Source organism: Eubalaena glacialis, chromosome X (assembly GCF_028564815.1).
Source record: "Eubalaena glacialis isolate mEubGla1 chromosome X, mEubGla1.1.hap2.+ XY, whole genome shotgun sequence".
Classification (NCBI taxonomy): domain Eukaryota; kingdom Metazoa; phylum Chordata; class Mammalia; order Artiodactyla; family Balaenidae; genus Eubalaena; species Eubalaena glacialis.
Genome location: NC_083736.1, coordinates 19,072,604 through 19,093,542, shown reverse-complemented (window position 1 = coordinate 19,093,542; position 20,939 = coordinate 19,072,604). Strand labels below are relative to the sequence as shown.

Genomic DNA, 20,939 nt, shown 5'->3' with positions numbered 1-20,939 from the left:
ACCACCTAGAGGGGTGGGATAGGGAGGGTGGGAGAGAGATGCAAGAGGGAGGAGATATGGGGATATATGTTTATGTATAGCTGATTCACTTTGTTATACAGCAGAAACTAACACACCATTGTAAAGCAATTATACTCCAATAAAGATGTTAAAAAAAAAAAAAAAAAGAATGTAGCAGGCGTTTCCCACCCATGCAAGCTCCAGCTCCATCAGAATACCTAGAATTCAAGATGGGTCCCATTCTTTATTTCTAAACAGCAAGGCTGCTAATACTTTTCTCACTTATCCCCTTATCTTGTTGCCAGAAAGTTTTACAAGGCCTAGCAAGTGTCCGCTTCTATTCGGAAATGTTTTTGTATTCCTACGCAATGGTCTACTATTGGTCTACAGTTTATAAGCATGCTATTTGGATCACTTGCACAAAATGATGGGTTAGGAAGTAGGTCTGCTTGGTTACAGCAGAGGATTTGCCTGAGGACATTAGCACACATCGTGCACAGAGCAGAAGCACACACAGCTAACATGGGTTTTTCTTCTTTGTGCCTTGAGGGCTCTTCTGCCAGCTGCTCCCCCTGGCTCCCCACTGCTCTGCATTCTGCCATAGCCAATGATGGTCTAATGGCAAAATTCGCTGGGCAGCAAGCCATGTGGCTCTTACAGACGGCAATTAGGAGAGAAGGAAAGGCTGAATTACAAGGTGTTTGAAAACGCAGTTTGAAAAAGTCAGATCTTATTTTCTCTTACCTCCTGGTAATAAAATCTCTGTATTCTTCCCAAAACAGACACCTAACTCTGGGGTCATTTGAAGTCAACAGCTCAGTCAATATAAAAATCCACTACACAGTCAATGGGGAGCATGAAAACCCATTAAACCAGAAGTCACATTTTTTTTCATCAAAAGGAGTCCTTACCTTTTCTTTGGCTTTCCTTTTTGTCCCTGCATCCATCCACTCATTTTCTTTCTCCAGCATGTCAATAAAGGCCCATCGAACACCCTCAATCAATTCCTCCATCTATAAGGAAATACCCAAAGAAGCAGGTCAAAACCAAGAAGCTTCAGACAAGCTTTTCTGGGCCACAATAAATAGTCCAATGCTAAACACAGTGGGAAAGAGGCTCCTTTAAGCTTGACTCCATGCTCTGGCAGCATTTCTTTTCCCAGGAAAATGCCTTTTCCCCCCATTGCTAGAAGAAAACTAACCATTTCTTTCCTTGAGAACAATGTGATGGCCCAGTTGTAAAAGGATTACATGAGGAAAGGAATTCGCCATAGGCTATGACTAATAACTTACCCATAGCTACTGAATTAGTGCACCCATATCAAGGTTGCAGCAACTAATTTCAATAGGTTAATAAGGGCTTGAGAGAAAAAAGCAAAGGCATGGGCTGTGTACTTCAGACAGGTATTGCAGAAGAAAGTGAGTGAACAGTTGAAAAAGATACTGTTAACAGAGAAACAGGCAGGGAGAGCCAGCATCCTAGACACTTCTCAATATGAATCACTTATGTCAAGACCCCAGTTGTCTCCAAATTAGTGCCAGTGGTTAAACCAAATGCGTGGCTGTTCTCTGTCATCTTCCTACTCCCCTCTCTCCCCTCTGACAGCTCAGAAAAGTCTTATGCTATTTCAAGTCTAAAATGGTTAGGTCTCAAGGGGGCTGCTACAGAAACACTGTCTTCTGAAAGCCCTGTTTCAAAGTGTTCCAAGAGTAAGACCACACCTACAGTGATGATGTGTTTGCCCTGGCTTTTCTTCCAGCATCCGTGGGTCAGCAGAGAGGACTGGGGGAGAGAGATGCTAACACTTAACTTCAGCAGCCCACGTGCAGCAGTCTGGGGAGGCCCTGCTTGTCTATGGGTGCAAACCAATCGAAATTCCATTCTCCTACACAGATGCTTCATTTTTCCTAATAGGACACTCAAGAAAGAATATAATACTAGGCTTGGCACCAGAATGAAAATTTTCATTTGAAATTATGGAGTTGTAAATCCATTTTTAGCATTAATTCTAGAAGGAAAGAAATTTAGATGTTTCCTTGGTTCTATAATGAATTGTCAGCACAAAGCTCAAAATAGATTTTTTTCTGTTTAATAAGTTTTCAGCTATGTTTTCAGTTCAATAACAGTTGTAAGGGAATAAGAGCTGGAAATCAGTGGGCTGGGTTCCATTGTATGTAAATAAGAACAAACAGCAGATGGAGGTGGGGGTACTTCACAGCTACTTCTTCCTAACTTAGTAAAAACATTAAGAGAAAAGAAATCTCAACTTGAGATTGGGGCATGATAAAGGCATGAAATGACAGAAGAGCAAAGGTCCTTTAAAATCATTAAGTCACTGGTTCTCAACCTTGTCTGTACACTGGGGTCTCTGGTTGGGGGGTGGCGGGAGGAGCTTTAAACAATGCTGATGTCATTGTTGCAGAGTGAGGCCTGAGCACTGGGAGGTTTCAAAGCCCCTCCAGGTGATTCTAATGTGCAGCCAGGATGAAGACTCACTGGTGCAGGGAAGCCACTTATTTTACACATAAGGAAATTAGGAGTCAAGAGAGTCCATGATCAGGACTTTCCTGGCGATCCAGTGGCTAAGACTCTGCACTCCCAATGCAGGGGGCCTGGGTTCGATCCCTGGTCGGGGAACTAGATCCCACATGCCGCAACTAAGAGTTCGCATGCCGCAACTCAGAGTTTGCATGCCGCGACTAAAGATTCCTCATGCTGCAACTAAAAGATCCCAAATGCCACAACTAAAGATCCTGCATACCGCAACGAAGATCCCACACGCCGCAACAAAGATCCCACGTGCCACAACTAAGACCTGGCGCAGTCAAATAAATAAATAAATATTTTTGAAAAGAGAGAGAGAGAAAGAGAGAATCCATGATCTCTTCCAGCTCTTTCAGCTGGGAAGGGTCAGAGCCAGGACCTGACCTCAGAGGTAAATGACAGTTGTGAGGTCAGAACTTCCAGGAGCAACAGAGGTGTCCCTCAGAAGTCAGAGGAAAATGCCAGGAAAGTAGAAGAAAACAGAGAGAGATGCAGCAGTGACCATTTCAAACAGAAAACCCGCAGAAGGAGGGTGCTAAAACAACAAGGAAATCTTCAGGGCCTAGATCTTTCGCCTCTGCAGTCACCAGCACCCCTAAGTCTTTATGACATCACTGTAGGGGAGCAAAATTTGCCACCCTAAAATATGTCTCTTTGGCATATCAATTGTTTTAAGCTGGTTATCTTCTGAGAACAGCAGACATAGGAAGGGATCTGAAAAGCAAATAGCAGTTGCCCTTTTGTAAGAAATATCTCCATTTGTAAGGTAAATCTCCATTTGTAAGGGTGTCTCCCTCTCTGTACCTGGAAGAGGAGGATGACTAAATCTCTAGAAACTCCTATCAATGGAGAAGTCATCGACTTAAATCTTCATCACAATCACCGTCCTTTACTGCACTTTTCCTAGTATTGCCCCATAACTGACTCTCTTCACCCCCAACATCTTCTTTTGTCTTTAGCTGAAGATGGTATATAAGGTGAGGGCTTTGGCCATTTTGGCAAGTTGCTTAGTTTTCCCTGGTCTCTCCCATGTATACATGTTACTTAACTTTGTTTGATTTTCTGCTGTCACCCTCTATCACATCAATTAAATTCTTAGATCAGCCAGAAGAATTTAGAAGGGGAGAGGAATATTTCTTCCTCCCCAACATCATCATGCAGCAACACACATCAGCCAGCCTGTCACCTTCACATAAAAAGAGAAACAGTATCTTCCCAAACTAGGGAGGGGCAATAGGGATGGAAAGAAATGGGTGCATTAATTTGCGAGAGATTCAGTGACTGAATCAATGGAACCAGGTGATTAATTTTATGTGGGGAGGTGAGGAAAGGGTGGGAACAGTCGGATTAATTCCCAGGCTTCAGGCACAGGCAACCAGATGGATACTGCCACCATTTTCTTTTCTTTCCTTTTTTTTTTTTGCATTTTTAAAAATTGAGTTATAATTGACATATATTAGTTTCAGGTATATAACATAATGATTTGATATTTGTATATATTATGAAATGATCACCATAATAAGTCTAGTTAATACCCATCACCACGTTACCAAACACAAGTTCATGTGCCCAACACACAGTGAGGTCAAACAATCTGAAACATCGGAGTGTAGAGCAGAAAAAGGTTTATTGCAGGGCCGTGCAAGGAGAACGAGTGGCTCATGCTCAAAAAACCCCGAACTCCCCAACAGTTTTCAGGCAGAAGTATTTATAGGCAAAATTTGGGGTGAGGGCTCCAGGGTGTATGACTTTCTTCTGATTGGTTGGTGGTGAGGTAACAGGGCGGTGCTCCAGGAATCTTGTGCTCAGCCTGGAGTTACCATCCTCCCCCTGGGTGGGGGCCTTAGTTCCTGCAGAAGAACTCAGAGATATACGGCTATGTGTATCCCTTGAGGAGGAACCAGGACTCTGCTGCACTGTTGTCTCCTTATTCCTCCTCCTTTGTTTCTGCATTCCCTCCCTTCCCTGCTTAGCAACTGTTTGAAGCTGCCCTTGGGAACTCAGGGAAGGTCAAGGAGGCTGAAGCCTTTTTCCTGCAAATAAGAAACGCGGGACACGGAAAAGATTTGTACCGGGGAGGGCCCCGCAGAGTCTTGCTCTGTTTCAACCAAACATAGAGTATTTTTTTTCCCTTGAGATGAGAACTTTTAAGATCTACTCTCTTAGCAACTTTCAAATATACAATAGAGTATTACAAACTATAGTCACCATTTTCTAAGACTTAGAATGTTGGAAGAGGAAGACAGGTGAAGACAAAGGCCAGACCTCACTGGGAAGTGGACACATCAAGTCTGCACGACCCAGTCGAGGAGTCTGTCTATGAAAGAGAGAAAGCAGAGACAGGGTACAAGTGGATACAGGGTTAAGAGAGGGTTCTGAGGGTTCTGAGTTTGGGTTGTGTGCATTTGTTTGTTGCTGCTGCTGCTGTGGTAGTTGCCCATGTGAGAGATTTACCTGTGTTTATGTACTGACGGACATTCAACATGAAGAAAACGAAAAACCTGATTAAAAAATGAGCCAAAGACCTTAACAGACATCTCACTAAAGAAGACATACAGATGGCAAACAAACATAAGAAAAGATGTTTCGCATCACATGTCATGAGGGAAATGCAAACTAAAACAATGAGATAGCACTACACACCTATTAGAATTGCCCAAATCCACAACACTGACAATACCAAGTGCTGGAGAGGATGTGGAGCAACAGGGGCTCTCACTCATTGCTGGTGGGAAGGAAAAATAGGAGAGCCATTGTGGAAGACAGTTTGGTAGCTTTTTTACAAAACTAAACATACTTTCACCATACAATCCAGCAATCACATTCCCTGGTATTTACCCAAAGGAGATGGAAACTTATGTCCACCCAAAAGCCTGCACCCAGATGTTTATAGCAACTTTATTGATACTGGCCAAATCTTGGAAGCAACTACGGTGTCCTTCAGTAGGTGACCGGCTAAACAAGCTGTGGTACATCCAGACAATGGAATATTACTCAGTGCTAAAAAGAAATGAGCTATCAAGCCATGAGAAGACATGGAGAAACCTGAAGTGCATATTACTAACTGAAAGAAACCAATCTGAAAAGGCTACATGCTGTATGATTCCAATGATACCACATCCAGAAAAGGCAAAACTATGGAGGCAATAAAAAGATCAGTGGTTGTGGGGTGGGGGTGGGGAGAGAGAAGCAGGCAGAGCACAGAGAATTTTCAGGGCAGTGAAAATACTCTGTATGATATTATAATGATAGATTCATGTCATCATACATTTGTTCAAACCCACAGAATGTACAAGAGTGAACTCTAAGGTAAACTATATACTTTGGGTGATAATGATGTGTCAATGTAGGTTCACCTTCACTTTAAAAAAAAAAAAAAGTGAGTGATGTTAATGAGAGAAACTATGCATGTGTCAAGGGCAGGAGTGTTAGGTAGCTAGTCAGACATGAGAGGGTCCTGCCCCATCCTGGACGGTTCGTCTTTCCCTCCCCTACCTGGACACTGGTGGTTGGAGCATGCCCAGAGATCCTCCCTCTCGTGGTCAAGGACCACTGCTAGGTTTCCAGCCATACCAGGACCAAGCAAGACAAAACCGCCAGCACAGGTTGACACAGGCGCACCAAGACCTAAAAGGTGACTCAAGGTAACCCAGGGTTCATTATGCCTCATTTGTAATAACTTAGCATTGCGGCTTTTGCTTCCCCGCCCCACCCCATGGGTTCTGCTTGGGTGCTTATGGATAAGTGCCTGCATACTAGCAGGAGAGTTACATAACCTAAAGCTGTCAATCAACTTGACAATCAAATGACATAGGACACACCCAACCCTATCCCATTGCAGGGCTGCTCTGGTTTCCAGGTAGCCCACTCTCATCCTTTCTCGGGAGTGTACTTTCGCTCTGCTTAATAAAACTCTTGCTACTTAAAACTGCTCTATGCCTCCTGACTGAATTCTTTCCCTTGAGAAGGGCAAGAACCGAGGAAATCGCCATTCCACGAAATCTCTACACCTTCCTCTCAATTTTGTTGTTGAAGGAGAGAATATGCCATCCCAAAACATGTCTCTTTAGCTTAAGGATTATCTCGAACTGACTATTTTTAAGAAACAGCACACAAAATAAGCACTAAAAACCAAGAGGTTACCCTCTTGGAAGAAACATTTGCATTTATAAGGGAAACCTCCGCATCTCCCTTTCTGTATCAGGAAGAGCAAGTTGACTAAATCTCTAGAAACTCTTATCGATGGAGAAGGCATGAACTTAAGTCTGCATAACAGCCAGACCTTTGTTTACTGTGCTTTTCCCAATAACCTCCCTCAACTGTCCCCCCAGCCCCCACCCCACTCCCCAACATCTTCTTTTGTCTTCAGCTGGAGATGGTATTTAAGGCAATGGTTTGGGCCATTTTGGAAAGTTACTCAGTTTCCCTGGCTTGCTCTCATGTATGCAGGAGGTATACATGTTATTAAACTTCTGTTTTTCTCCTGTTACTCTGTCCTTTTATGATAGGGAGGGCTCAGCCAAGAACCTAGAAGGACAGAGGAAAGATTTTTTTTCCTCCCCATGTTATAAACTTAAAACTGCTGTAAAAAGAAAAATTAAGTCCTTTTTAAAGGACTTAATGTGTGTAGGTTATATGCAAATACTACACCATTTTATATAAGGCAATCGAGCATCCGCGGATTTTGGTTATCTGCAGGGAGTCCTGGAACCAATCGCCCGCAGATACTGAGAGATGACTGTAATCATTTTCCTCTTTTCTCTCCCTGTGAGCCTCAGCTGGTCTCTGCCCTAGTCCTCTGAGACCACCATTCCCCTCCCAGGCCTCATCACAGGTTCTCAGTTCTTTCTTTTTGACCACTCTACAGATTTAATATATAACAGTTTTTGTGAAATGATGCTGAACTACCCCAGCAGACTTTAAGAACAAGGGAAATCTTTGAAGGTGATTAATGTCATTGGTTGGCATGTCAATGCAAATAAGAGAAATAATGATTTTAGTATGCTGGAACTAGGAAGATAAATCGCTGAACACTTCTTGATTTTTATCTTTAGACTACTCTACAGCATCACATAATAACAATGCCTTCAGTCAAGTCATGTTCCCTGAGGCAGCAAAAGCCTGATGTGATTTTTAAATAAGAAGAAAGACAGAAATATTATTTCTTCACCAAACCTTGACCTAATGCCCCAACCAGCCAGCATATAACATGAATAGAAATCACTTAAAGTTGAAGTCATAAGGTGAAGTTATCCATAGAAAATATTTATTTAGAGTTAAAAATCTAAATATGACATATAAAAATTAACTCAAATGTTATTATGGTAAAATCTGCCACATTCAGAATAGGAGCCCTCCAAGTAAAGCAGCATTTTGTTAAGCATCTACTTATCTCAGATTTTATGGACCCACACTGAGAAAATACAGTTTATTTGGTCAGTATATGGGCAGTTTTTAGTTCTTTCCCTCAACCAATGCTATTTAAAAGTGGGCTCCCCTTTTCATTCTTTGCACTCCAGGGTTTTGCCCACAGCATTCTACATCAGACATCAGACACTGGTGAGTCACATACACATATGCATACACCTGGTACCCTTCCAGGAAAGGTTTTTTTAAATGAGATTCTCCTATCTTAGTGCATTAAAATTACCTCACCTGCTCTTCTTTTGACCTCTCCTTATCCTCCCTCCCCTCACATGGACATAGGAACTTTGTGTTCTATATATATGGGTCAAGATGGTCCTATTAATGCATTTAAAGGGACATATGCTAATACTGCTTTGAGAAGACGTGAAACCAAGCAGGACCCTGCATGGCCTTCCTGGTGACAGACCCCCTCCGTGTCCCCCACTTCTTGTTTGGAAAAAAAGCTTTAGTTTTGCTGGCCTTCCCCTGAGTTCCAAAGAGCAAATTTAAGCAGTTAATAATTAGAAAAGTGAGGGAATGCAGCAACAAAGTCAAAGCAATCAAGCAAAAAGTTACGATAGCTTACACAATATTTCAGCCATAAAACAGAGTCAAAGGACTCCTAGTTCCTCCTCAAGGGATACAGATAACAATATGACACATATCTTTGAGTTGGTTTACAGAAACCAGAACCCCACCAGATGGAAACTGCTGACCACAAGCATGCAGACCTCAGATTGGATGGAACCAGAAGACTGATGCTTAAGATTCTCAAAACATCACCCTGTTACCTCACCAACAACCAATCAGAAGAATGTCCACAGCGCCCTCACCCCTAATGTTGCATTTAAAAACCCTTGCCCAACCCTACTGTGAACTGCGTATGCGAGGGATCTAGGTTGTGCGCTCCTTGTGAGAATCTAATGCCTGATGATCTGAAGTGGGGCTGAGGCAGTGATGCTAGTGCTGGGGAGTGGCTGCAAATACAGATTATCAGTAGCAGAGAGGTTTGACTGCACAGAGACCATAATAAATCAACTGCTTGCAGACTCGTATCAAAACCCTATCAGTGAGTGGCAAGTGACAGTTAAGCTGCATCTTACGGAGTAGACTGGACAGAAGCAGCACACTTCGGGTGTCACTGTCTCCCGTCACTCCCAGATGGGACCATCTAGTTGCAGGAGAACAAGCTCAGGGCTCCCACCAATTCTGCATTACGGTGAGTTGTATAATTATTTCATTATATATTACAATGTAATAATAACAGAAATAAAGTGCACAATAAGTGTAAATAAATAAATAAATAAATAAGTAAAATAAAAACCCTTGCCCAAAAGCCATCAAGGAGTACAGGTCTTTTGAGCATTAGCTGCCCATTCTCCCTGTAAATAAATGCTGCACTTCCCTTCACCACAACCCAGTGTCTGTAGACTGACTTTACTGCACATCGAGTTCGGCTTGATAACAAAAGGGGTCAGTTCACCCCACTGTCAGTTGTAGTTTCCTTCAAAGCTTTGTCTCTGGTGACAAAGAAATCCTACATGGCCAACTCAGATCCTACCTCATACCAATGAATCCGAAACACTTAAACCCGCACTTTCAGTCCCTTCTCTGAGTTCCTATTAGGCTTATATTCGGAACAATATAGGTGTGTGTTTAATTGCCATTTATATTTATTTGATCTCCCCAAGAAATCCATAAGCTTCGAAGACAGGAATCATGATTTAGATCGAATGAGATCATGGATATGTAAGGCAACTAAAAAGTGTTGAAGGGGAGCAGAATTTGCCATCCCAAAACATACCTCTTTGGCATGAGGATTATTTTATATTTTAGGCTGATTATTTTTAAGGAACAGCAGATTAGAAAAAGCTCAGAAAACAGAGAAGTTACCCTTTTGTAAGAGACATTTACATTTACAAGGGAAACCTCCATTTGAAAGGGTGTCTCCCTCTCTGTACCAGGAAGATGTCATGACTAAATCTCTAGAAACTCTTACCAGTGGAGAAGTCAAAACTTAAATCTATATAACAACCTTACCCTTGTTTACCGTGCTTTGGTAACCCCCCATAACTGGCTTCCCTCCCCCGACAACAACATCTTTTGACTTTAGCTGGAGATGGTATTTAAGGTGATGACTTGGGCCATTTTGGGGAGTTACTCAGTTTTCCTGGGTCTCTCTCATGTATACAGGAGGTATACATGTTATTAAACTTCTCTCTTTCTCCTGTTAATCTGTCTTTTTATTACAGAGGGATCTTAGCCAAGAACCTAGGAGGTTAAAGGGAAAAATAATTTTTCTTCCGCTATGGTGTTCTGCAAATTTAAAGTTGTTAGTTTTATGATTTCATATCTCACCACTGTTAGTTTTATGATTCCATATCTTACATGATATGATTTTTCACATGGTATGATTTCATATCTCATACGATACATGTAGATGTTCAATAAATAGAAGTTGATTTATGTTTTCAAAACCTCCAGTGGGTATCTAGCAAAGAAATGAAATTTAATCAAATATCTTTTATACATGCTAATGTATAACAGTTATTCCAGCAGTTATTCCAAATATAAACTTCAGTGGAACTCAGATGACTCAGTAAGTTAGCCCAGTCCATTCTGAGGTTGATGATGCCAACGTGGTACAGAACAGATGGCTAAGAATGGTTTAAAAATATATATATATGTATATACATATATATTATATATCTGATAGAAATAGCTATAGGCTGATAGAGTTCTTAAAGAAGAAAAACAATCTTCAAGGTTATTATATGCATTAATCTTAAAGTAATTTTAATGAAATTCTTAAATAAAAGCAAAATGTTGAAGAGATTTTCCTCTCTAATATATTCAGAAATTATAAGTAATATCTTAATAAAACATAAGATTAAAAAGTCTCCAGTCTCCTCATTGGTCTAGAGCAAGACACGGTTCCTTAAATTATAACCACTTGACGAGTGAATGTGAAAAACAAAAATTATTATCAATAATTCATGTGGTTAACCTGGAAGAAATAGGCTGAAATCTAAGGGAAGTTCCTAAAACTTTTCTTTCTGGCAACTGTCACTTCACTAGAAACACAGACATTAAATAAATCAATGCACTATTAAATGTTAATTATCCACTGACTCATTATTTATACTGTATTTATGAAAACAACTTTGAATTGGCTCCTGATAAAAATATAATAATGGCATTGAAATAAGAAGTAAAGAAGAGACCCATGTTAAGGTGGGAGAGGTGGTAAAGCCAGAAAAACTAAGGATAGTTAGAAAACCCTCAGTTTCTGGCAGCCAAGCAAGCTGGTATGATAAAACAAATCATACCAGTTTGTCAGGATTAACAAACTTGCATAGCTATTTAAAATGTTGGCGAAAGAAAAAAATGTCAAGTTATTTGGGCCCCAGACATGCTATAAAGCATGTTAGTCTGGTGGGGCAGGAGTTCAGCATGTCCTCTTATCAAAAAGCATAAGGCGGGGGGGGAGGTAATAAGAGTAAAATCCTATTTACTGGATATGAACAGAGAGACTGTGCTCTGATTTTCTAACTCATCTTTTTCTGTTTCCCACTTTCCTACTCTTTGAGGGAACGGATCAGAAACCAGAATAATATTTAGAAGTCAACCAGTCTCATAATGGTCTAGCTTTTGGCTGTGGGTAAACTCCCTCCAGCAAGGAATTCTCCCTGGTCACATCCAAAACTCTGCTCTGTTGGAGGGCCTAAGTGCTTTCTTTCAGCCAATGAATTTCCAGGACAGGGTGCCCGCAGCCCACAGGCCGGATCAGATCTACTTGACAAGACTGTGGCCGATAATAAGTGGCAAAGGCAACAGTGTCCAATGTTATCCAGAGATAGAGACAACAAACAAGAAAGGCGGGCCAAATGTGTCATCATCGTGGCAGCACACTCAAGGACAAGGGCAAGAGTAGTGTCCACACTTATTTCAAAAGAATTCCCAATGACCTTTCTGAATTACTTGTTTTGCTGGATGTCATTTTACCAAAGGTTGCTTAAAAAGAGCTGTCAGGATTGGGGTCTTATGACATTTGCTGTAATAAGATTTAGCCCGTAGAGAGTTGTGAAACCTGGATCTGTTATAGAAATTATATTTGGCTTTTTGAATAGTTGCATGAGACTCTCTTATGAGCCAGATTTAGCATTAAATGATAGGGCAGGTTCTGGAATGTGGCTAGGGCACTAGCTGTAAAAGGATCTTTATCCCAACTGAAAGCTACTACACTGGGCATATATGCAGGACTAGGAACAGCAAAACCCCCAGGTACCTCCCTCACGCTCACTCTTTTGAAGAAAAATTAGAAAGAAGAGATCTCAATGCAGGAGAGTTGCCACAGTTCTTTGATAGTATGCATTCTCTCTTCATGATTAATCTTAGGCATGGCACACAGTAATAACAGTAGCTGACATTCACTGGGCACTCACTATGCACCAGGCATGTGCTAAGCCTTCTACGTGGATTGTCTCACTCAGTCCTCATCACAAAACAGCGAAGTAGGTACTGTTTGTATCCCTATCTATGATTCACTGCAACGATGGCTTTTAACTCTATACCCCCATTCCTCTATCCATGCCCTTTGCTGTGGGACCTTTCACTAAAAAGGCAGAGTCTATTTCCCCGCTCTGTCATTCTGGACTGGCCTTGTGGCTTGCTTTGGTGAACAGAACGCAGACATGACACTATGCCAGTCCTGAGCCTGGGCCTCAGGAAGCCTCACGTGTCTCCGCCTGCTCACTTGCACCTCTGCCGTCGCTATGAGAACGTGCCCAGGCTAGCCGGCTGAAGGAAGCAAAATACCTGGAGTAGAGCCAAGTCATCCTGGCCACCTCTGCTGAAGCCAGCCTAGACCAGCCAACCCCCAGACATTAGACAAACCAAGCCAAAATAAGCAGAGCTGCCCAGGGGAACCACCAACCAACTCCAGGTGCATCAACATTAACTGATAATTGGTGAAGGCCACTGACATTTTGTGGCTGAGTGTTACACAGCATTACTATAGCAGCAAAACCTTGTGTACCATTCATAAACAGGAAGGTAGAGGAACAAAGAGGTTAATTTGCCCAAGATGATAAGAACAGAGCTGGGCTATGAGATGCTAATGCAAGTTTTCAGAAAATCAGATGTAACTTCTTAATAAGGTCAATATTTTATAACTGTATTTTAAAAGCTCTTTAAAACTCAAATCAGTTTGTTTTGCCTTAATTCAAACGGATCTTCTGCAAAGACCCAGAGAAACTGACTGATATAATGCTGACACCATTGCCTAGGCAAACGGAAACAGGGACACTTGATAGCTAGATAGAATATCCTTTACTTTGCATGACTTGTGTTGAAGGGAGCTTTATCTTTATCAGTACAATGGCTATACTGAGAGCAACTCTTGTAACAGCATCTGTAAGGAACCAAGAACCCCTCGGTATAAAGGCATTGCTATGATGCATGACACTGACTTTCAAGTGACTTCTGCCACTAACGTTAGAGTTACATCTCATTTATTCAACCACTGAGAAAAACGGTGAGCAAGGGAATTGGAGAACTTGAATATTAATGGCAGTACATCAATTCAATTATCTTGGCTAACTAATGAGGTGAACTCCTAGTGCATGGAGGTTGCAAGTTCAAACTCCACCACTGCAATTGGACCCATGTGGGTACTTAAGTCTTCGGCACCAGCTGCAGCAGTATGGGATGGGAGGAGAAACCCGTTCTTGGGATAAGAATTACTACCAGAATTGCTCATGCAGAGCACTCAGAAAATTGGAAGATACTCTAGGTCATCCATGGCATTACTTGGGGACATGAACAATGTCCTTACCATAAAGAGAAAAAAGGAATCAGCTACTAGAGTACAGGAGAAATCAGTGAATTGTTTTACACAGTAAATAAAGCTTTAATTCTTCACTTAATAAAATCTCAATCTAAAGTATAATAAAAGATTTGTTCCTCTTTAACTAAATTAACCTTCTGCATACAGAATGTTTTAATGTATAATAGGAGACCAGTGACTTTATCTTTGAGTGTTGACAAAAACTCTCTCGTTGACCAACCTTTAGTCAGGTTCCTCTAAGCCCTGTGCCAGGCCTGCACAGCCCAGTTTTAGCAAGAATCCCGGTAAGTCAGTTTAGAGAGAACCCCCTCCACACTTGATATCTGAGCACCCTCCATATCTGTCAGATTCCTTATCCCCCACCCTTGATATCTGTGCACCCTGGCCTGCCTTCAGAAAAAGTCCCCTGACCTTTGAACATTTCCTCTTAAGTCATTTTCCATCCACTGCCTCCTTCACCCTGCTCCTTGGCCAACCCCCAGCTGTCTCTGCCATGTTCACAGTTGAGCCCGATCTCTCTCTCCTACTTTGAAAGTCTTGACACCCTTTGCAATAGTCCTGAATACAGTCTTCCTTATCATTTTAACAAGTATCAGAATATTTTTTTCTTTAATAGGGTTCACCCTACAACAAAAACAGATAATTTGAGAGAACAGCAATAAAATGCCTATTGGCAGAGCTGAGATATATGAATAAAGATAAGTAATTTGGGGACAGAGTATCTATAATGAAATAAAATTATGTGGTTTAATAACTCAGCTCAGCCAAAATGTTCAAATGGGAATTCCAATTTCCTTGAATTTTCTAGAAACTACAATTCAAAGCATAAAGCGGAAAGATCTTTTTCTCCTTTGCATCAACACGATAGAAAATTGTTCTTTGACGTGTATGTTTACATTTCTGCCTTAGTAACCCCAAAAAACGGTAAACATTTTAAAGACTGTTTTGATGAAGAAATCTTACAGAGCCTTAGGTCATCATCCCAAGCATCAGGGATCACTCCTCAGAATGATATATGTAGAAAATACTGGAAATTGAGCTCAGTGTGTGGACTGAGCCAAAGATGAACCTCAAATGTTGCTCTTAGATGAAATCTCTGATAATCAGCTTGTTTCTTACTGTTTCCCTGTTTCTTCTGAAAATTCTATGAACACAAAAAAATGCAGTGTCACCTGGTTAGACTTGAACTGATTAAGCTTTCACTCTATTTGTCTTTAAAATATTAGAATGCTACTAGAAGCAAAACCTATTCCAACTGTTCCCTACCTCTAAAATGCTAAGAAACAGGAAATATGTGCCTTTTATTTGTATAAGATCTTAATACATGAATAAGTAATTTCCTGATAAGGGTGAATCAGTCATAGGACAAGCCACTAAGAAGTCTCTTCATTATGACAGGTCTCCTCATGCCAGTCATAAAAATGGTGAAGATTCAAGTGTTTTTCAGAGAGAAGCAAGGGAACAGAACACTGACTTAAAGCTAGATTGTCTGGACTTGAACCCCACCTAAGGCATTTTCAGGCTGTGTGACCTTGGGGAATTTACTTAAACTCTTTGAGCCTCAGTGTCCTCATCTGGAAACATGAGGGCAGTAATAGCAATTACAGGGCCACCGTGAGGACTAAATGAGTTAACGCATCGAAAGCTCTTATAGAATGCGTACCAGACATCCAACTAAATCTCAGTAAAAGTTAGCTACCTTATTATCATCATCAGATTTTTAAAACATTATATAGCCATCGTTGGGATCTTCATGTGCCCACCATGGACACTGATATCTATCTGGGGCATTTACTCATACATTACAGATATACATTATCATTAATAATTTTAAAATGGAAGAGAAAAACAAGTAACAACTTTAGACATCCCTCCCCACGTACACACATACCCCTAAATCTCTCTCCTGTCATTTAGGTCATGAGCCTACAGATCAGGGTTTGTCACAGTAGGATGAGAGCATCATCTCTATTTACAGTGACAATACACCATGGATTCTCTGAGAGAGTTCTACTTTCATACCCTTCATATAACTTTCCACAAATGCAACTTGTTAAATGTTTAGCTAATATGCTGTATTTTTAAACTATGCATGATCTTCTAAATAAGATTACAAAACTTAAAAAGTTCTCTGACAGACACGGTCATGACTTTGGGTCTGAAAACTGGAGAGAAAATGTTAGTGTAAAAGGCACAAAATGGTATCCCAAGGACATATTCAGTTTGGCCTCCAAAGTATTGACCAAGATTTAAAATGTAGGATATTTCACATACAAGTCCGTATTTCTGACTTCTCTCAAAAAACAAAAAACCAGGGGGCTTCCCTGGTGGCGCAGTGGTTAAGAATCCGCCTGCCAAGGCAGGGGACACGGGTTCGAGCCCTGATCCGGGAAGATCCCACATGCCGCGGAGCAACTAAGCCCGTGTGCCACAACTACTGAGCCTGCACGCTAGAGCGCACGAGCCACAACTACTGAGACCACGTGCCACAACTACTGAGACCATGTGCCACAACTACTGAGCCCACATGCCACAACTACTGAAGCCCGTGTGCCTAGAGCCCATGCTCCACAACAAGAGAAGCCACCGCAATGAGAAGCCTGCACAACACAACGAAGAGTAGCCCCCGCTCACCGCAACTAGAGGAAGCCCGCTTGCAGCAATGAAGACCCAACGCGGCCAAAAATAAACAAATAAATAAATTTATTTAAAATAAATAAATAACACATTAACTCATTTTTAAAAAAAACAAAAACAGAAAACCAGAAACGGAGCAACCCTCGGCAGGCATCCTGCATGAAAAGAGCCTGAGCTGAATCCTGAATATCACATCCATTCCTATTCATCACTACTGTGTCCCAGACACCGAGGCCCAGGGTCAGCTGTCACTCATCACTGCACTTGCCCTGGCTTTTGCTGACACCCAGCCAGCTTTACTCCCGTACGTTATTTGATGTTCCTCACTGGCTGTGAGGGTATTTGAGCTTGGAACCCCTGACTTTCGCCTTGACTGAGTCCTTTGCACCTTTCAGGCACTGAACATGTTTGACTTGCAGACTCCACACCAGCTGGTCCCTGAGCCAATGAGAACCAAGCCTCCAAGGTGCTTACTTCAGAGTAGAGTCTAGAATTTGTTTCCTCCTCTAAGCTGGTATCCCAGAGAATCTGAAACATCCTCACCAAGTACTAGCTTGACTCCAACTCCCACCCGTTCCCAGACCATGAATCTCGTGTGGGGTTGCTTGAGTCCTTCCCCTCTCATATTAGAGCACTCTGAGAAACCCAGTTGGTCAGACACCAACAACTCCACCTTCCCAGTCCTGGCTACTAGCACCCGCTCACCCAGGGACTGAGCCCTGCCATGCTGAACTCCAGGCAGGGCTTGAACTCTTCAATTCTTTAGACAGGCACTGTCCAATAGCCACACATGGCAACTGAACACTTGAAATGAGGTTAGTCCGAACTGAGATGTGCTATAAATATAAAATATGCATGGGGTTTCAAAGACTTAGTATTAAATAAAGCATACAAACTATTGCATTAATAATTTTACATTAATTACTTGTTGAAATGACAATATTTGGGATATATTTGGTTAAGCAAAATATATTATTAGAATTAATTTCCCGTTTCCTTTTACTTTTTAAATAAGGCTAGTAGAAAATGTAAAATTACATACATGGCTCATACCGAGTTCTATTGGATAGTGCTACTTTAGGTAACAAAGACAACCACTGTCCAAAGAGTTCCGCAACTCCCTATTCTCATTCCACTGGCCTGTCCCTCTGGTTCAAGTAAAGTCTGCAGCCAGTCCCACGTGGATTAAGGCCCTGGCTCACTATCTGATAGGCAGGACATTGTACCATGTGGCCTCTTTAGGTGGCTTTCTGTAGAAGGATTCTCCTTTATCTACATGCTATTCTTCCCGTTTCTAATTAAATTTGTAAAACTCCCATAGTTATGTGTGAGTGAATAAATATGACTGTACATGAATGTGGCTGTGTGCACGTGCAGACTCGCATATGGGAAGTCACAAGGAAACAGTAATGTAAAATTGTGTGTTTTCCCCAATGAAAAAGGAAGAGAGGTATGTTGCGGGAGTGAGGGAGGATGCTTTCCCCGCTACCAAGGAAACCTCAAAGTGAACTGCTCCTCCCACCCTCTCTAAAAGAAAGGGTGCCAACCAGAGGCAGTTGGGCCAACTTGCCATTAAGAGGCTGCAGAGGGCTTCCCTGGTGGCTCAGTGGTTAAGAATCCGCCTGCCAATGCAGGGGACACAGGTTCGAGCCCTGGTCCGGGAAGATCCCACATGCCGCGGAGCAATGAAGCCCGTGCACCACAACTACTGAGCCTGCGCTCTAGAGCCCACGAGCCACAACTACTGAGCCCACGTGCCACAACTACTGAAGCCCACGCACCTAGAGCCCGTGCTCCGCAACAAGAGAAGCCACCGCAAGGAGAAGCCCGCGCACCGCAACAAAGAGTAGCGCCCGCTCGCTGCAACTAGAGAAAGCCTGCACACAGCAACAAAGACCCGACGCAGCCCAAAAAAATAAATTTATTTTAAAAAAAAGAGGCTGTAAAAACAGAAATACTGAGAAGCATAAAGTCTCTTAGAGGAACCCAGGTACCAGTGTTCAAAGGAAAACTAAATAGCTCAGAGGAAAAAAACAACAACAAAAAAAAGCAGAACTAAAAAGTAGCCTGAAGGCCCTCACACGGGGTTTGGCACAGTCCACTTAAAGCAATTTGAATCAGGGAAATTTTCTATGATCTGAAAATTGAAGCGATTACTTGCACTAATGCAACAGGCTTTAGTAAACGATGTACTGCTGCCCTGAGTCAAATGCCTGCCCTGCTCACGTGAATTGCCAGAGCTGTTTTTTGGTGGTAACTGCAAACAAATGAATGGTGCAAAGGCCTTGCTACTCCAAGTGTGGTCCCTAGACCAGCAGTGTCAGCACTGCTTGGGAGCATGAGATTTTGCATTTTAACCACCAGATCCTTCAGTGATTCCTGTACATATTAAAGTTTGAGAAGTACCTGAAGTTTAACCTTCTGACTGTATTCATTTGCTTAACAACTCTTTTTGAAAATAAAACAATGGCAGCCACCCCTCTGAGTTAGTGTCTCTGGAATTTGTCCCATTGGGGATATTTTTGTTTTTCTCTTTGGATTGTAGCTAATAATAAAGAATGCTTTTCAAGTAAATCAGTGGTTCCAGGTGGTTCTTGGATGAGAGCCCTGTAACACGGCTATAAAAAGCCAGATATTACTCTTATAAGTTTCCAACTTAAGTATTCCCTGAGGCAAATAGCTTCTGCTTAAGGGAGGCAAATAATTTTATGTAAAATAAATGAGTATCTGTGTAACTATCACACTACCTTCACGCCCCACGTATATCAAAATAAGGGGGGAAGTGCCAAAATCAACTTTACTTGTCACATCCTGACACATGAAAAAGGGACTTTCACACCAAAACTGAGACAAACAAATTAATCCACATACCTTTCGTATTACTTAAAATTCTTCTACTGCCAAAAAAAAAAATCCTGCTATATAAAAACACCTCCATTATCCCTTAATTGTTTTTATATACTTCCCAGGGCTTATAATGTTACCACTGTGATTATCTGATAAATTCTCAATCCATTTACTCCGACCAAGGAGTGAAAGAAAACACAATGGGAATATTCAGTATTTTGAAATAAGACATTAATTCTTCAGTGGAATTATTTACAAGAAGAGTACTTTCAGGTTCAAATATAAAGTCTCGAACTTGGCATAAAATTCTCCAAAGTATCAAAAGACAGAAAAAAATCCAAGTAAATGTGCTTAGATGTACGGCATTCCAAAGCAAACCTCAGCACATAATACATAGTTGTAATACATATCAACACATAATACCAACCAGTGGAATTATCATGGCTTAACAGATTTTTTATTTCTTTGCCTTTAAATTCAATGTTTAATGACCACCTGCATCCAAGGTGCTTACATATTCATATCTGACTGACTACGATGGATTGTTATTAGTGAAGGGAAGCAAAATATACCATCCCAAAATATGCCCCTTTGGCATATTGATTATTTGGGGCTGATTATTTTTGAGAGGCTGCAGACACAGGAATTGTCCTGAAAACAGTAGAAATCACCCTTTTGTGAGAGAAATTAACATTTATAAGGGTAATCTCCATTGTAAGGGTGTCTCCCTCTCTGTACCAAGAGGAGGATGACTAAATCTCTAGAAACTCTTATCAATGGAGAAGGCAAGGACTTAAATCTTCATAACAGCCGTACCCTTATTTACTGCATTTTGTCTGGTGCCCATAACTGGCTTCTCCCAGTGCTCAACGTCTTATTTCGTCTTTAGCTGGACTTGGAATTTAAGGTGGTAGCTTGGGCCATTTCTGGGAGTTACTCAGTTTTCCTGAGTAGAAGAGGTACACATGTTATTAAACTTGTTTGTTTTTCTCCTATTAATCTTTTATTACAGGACGGTCTCAGCCAAGAACCTAGAAGAGCAGAGAAAAAATTATTTTTCCTCCCCTCCGTTAGTTAATCATACCTAGATATTCTGCTTCATGCCATTTGTAAAATATATTCCTTCACAAAGAAAACGCACATCAAAAAAAAAAAAACCTAGCTAAATTGAAATTTCTATTTTAAAATAGACCCTCTCCTCCAGTGTAGCTGAAACACATGGAGAAGAACACAGCCAAAATGAGGAGACTTTTTAAAATTCATGACCTCCAACTTCACCTAGAGCAGCCATACTACATTTCCTCAGTTTACTCAGTCTCCCACTCCCCTGGACAACCGTTTCACTCCTCCTCTCTCCTCCAACCTTCAACCCCAACCTCTGTCCTAAACTCAAGACTCACATACCCTACTGCCTCCATGACATCGCCACCTGAAGTCTGATAACATCTCAAATTCAACATGGCCAAAACGGAACTCCTGATCTTCCCTTCCAAACCTGATCCTCCCCACAGTATTCCTCTTCTCAGTTAATAGCATCTCCGTATTTCCATTTAATCAGACTCAGAGCTCTTACTCTCAGATCCCTCAACAAATCTGTCAGCAAACTGCGCCGGTTCTATCCTTCAGAATGTATTCAGAATACAACCCCTTCTCACAA

At 41.5% G+C, this 20,939-nt stretch overlaps 1 protein-coding gene across 1 annotated transcript in view; it reads right to left on the bottom strand.

The window, feature by feature from the left end:
• Nucleotides 1-20,939, bottom strand: part of PHEX (phosphate regulating endopeptidase X-linked) — a 192,516-nt gene that overhangs the window by 103,704 nt on the left and 67,873 nt on the right. Inside the window, exon 12 of the mRNA XM_061178566.1 lies at nt 912-1,013. Coding sequence (XP_061034549.1) covers nt 912-1,013 — 102 coding nt within the window. The remainder of the gene's footprint in view (nt 1-911; nt 1,014-20,939) is intronic.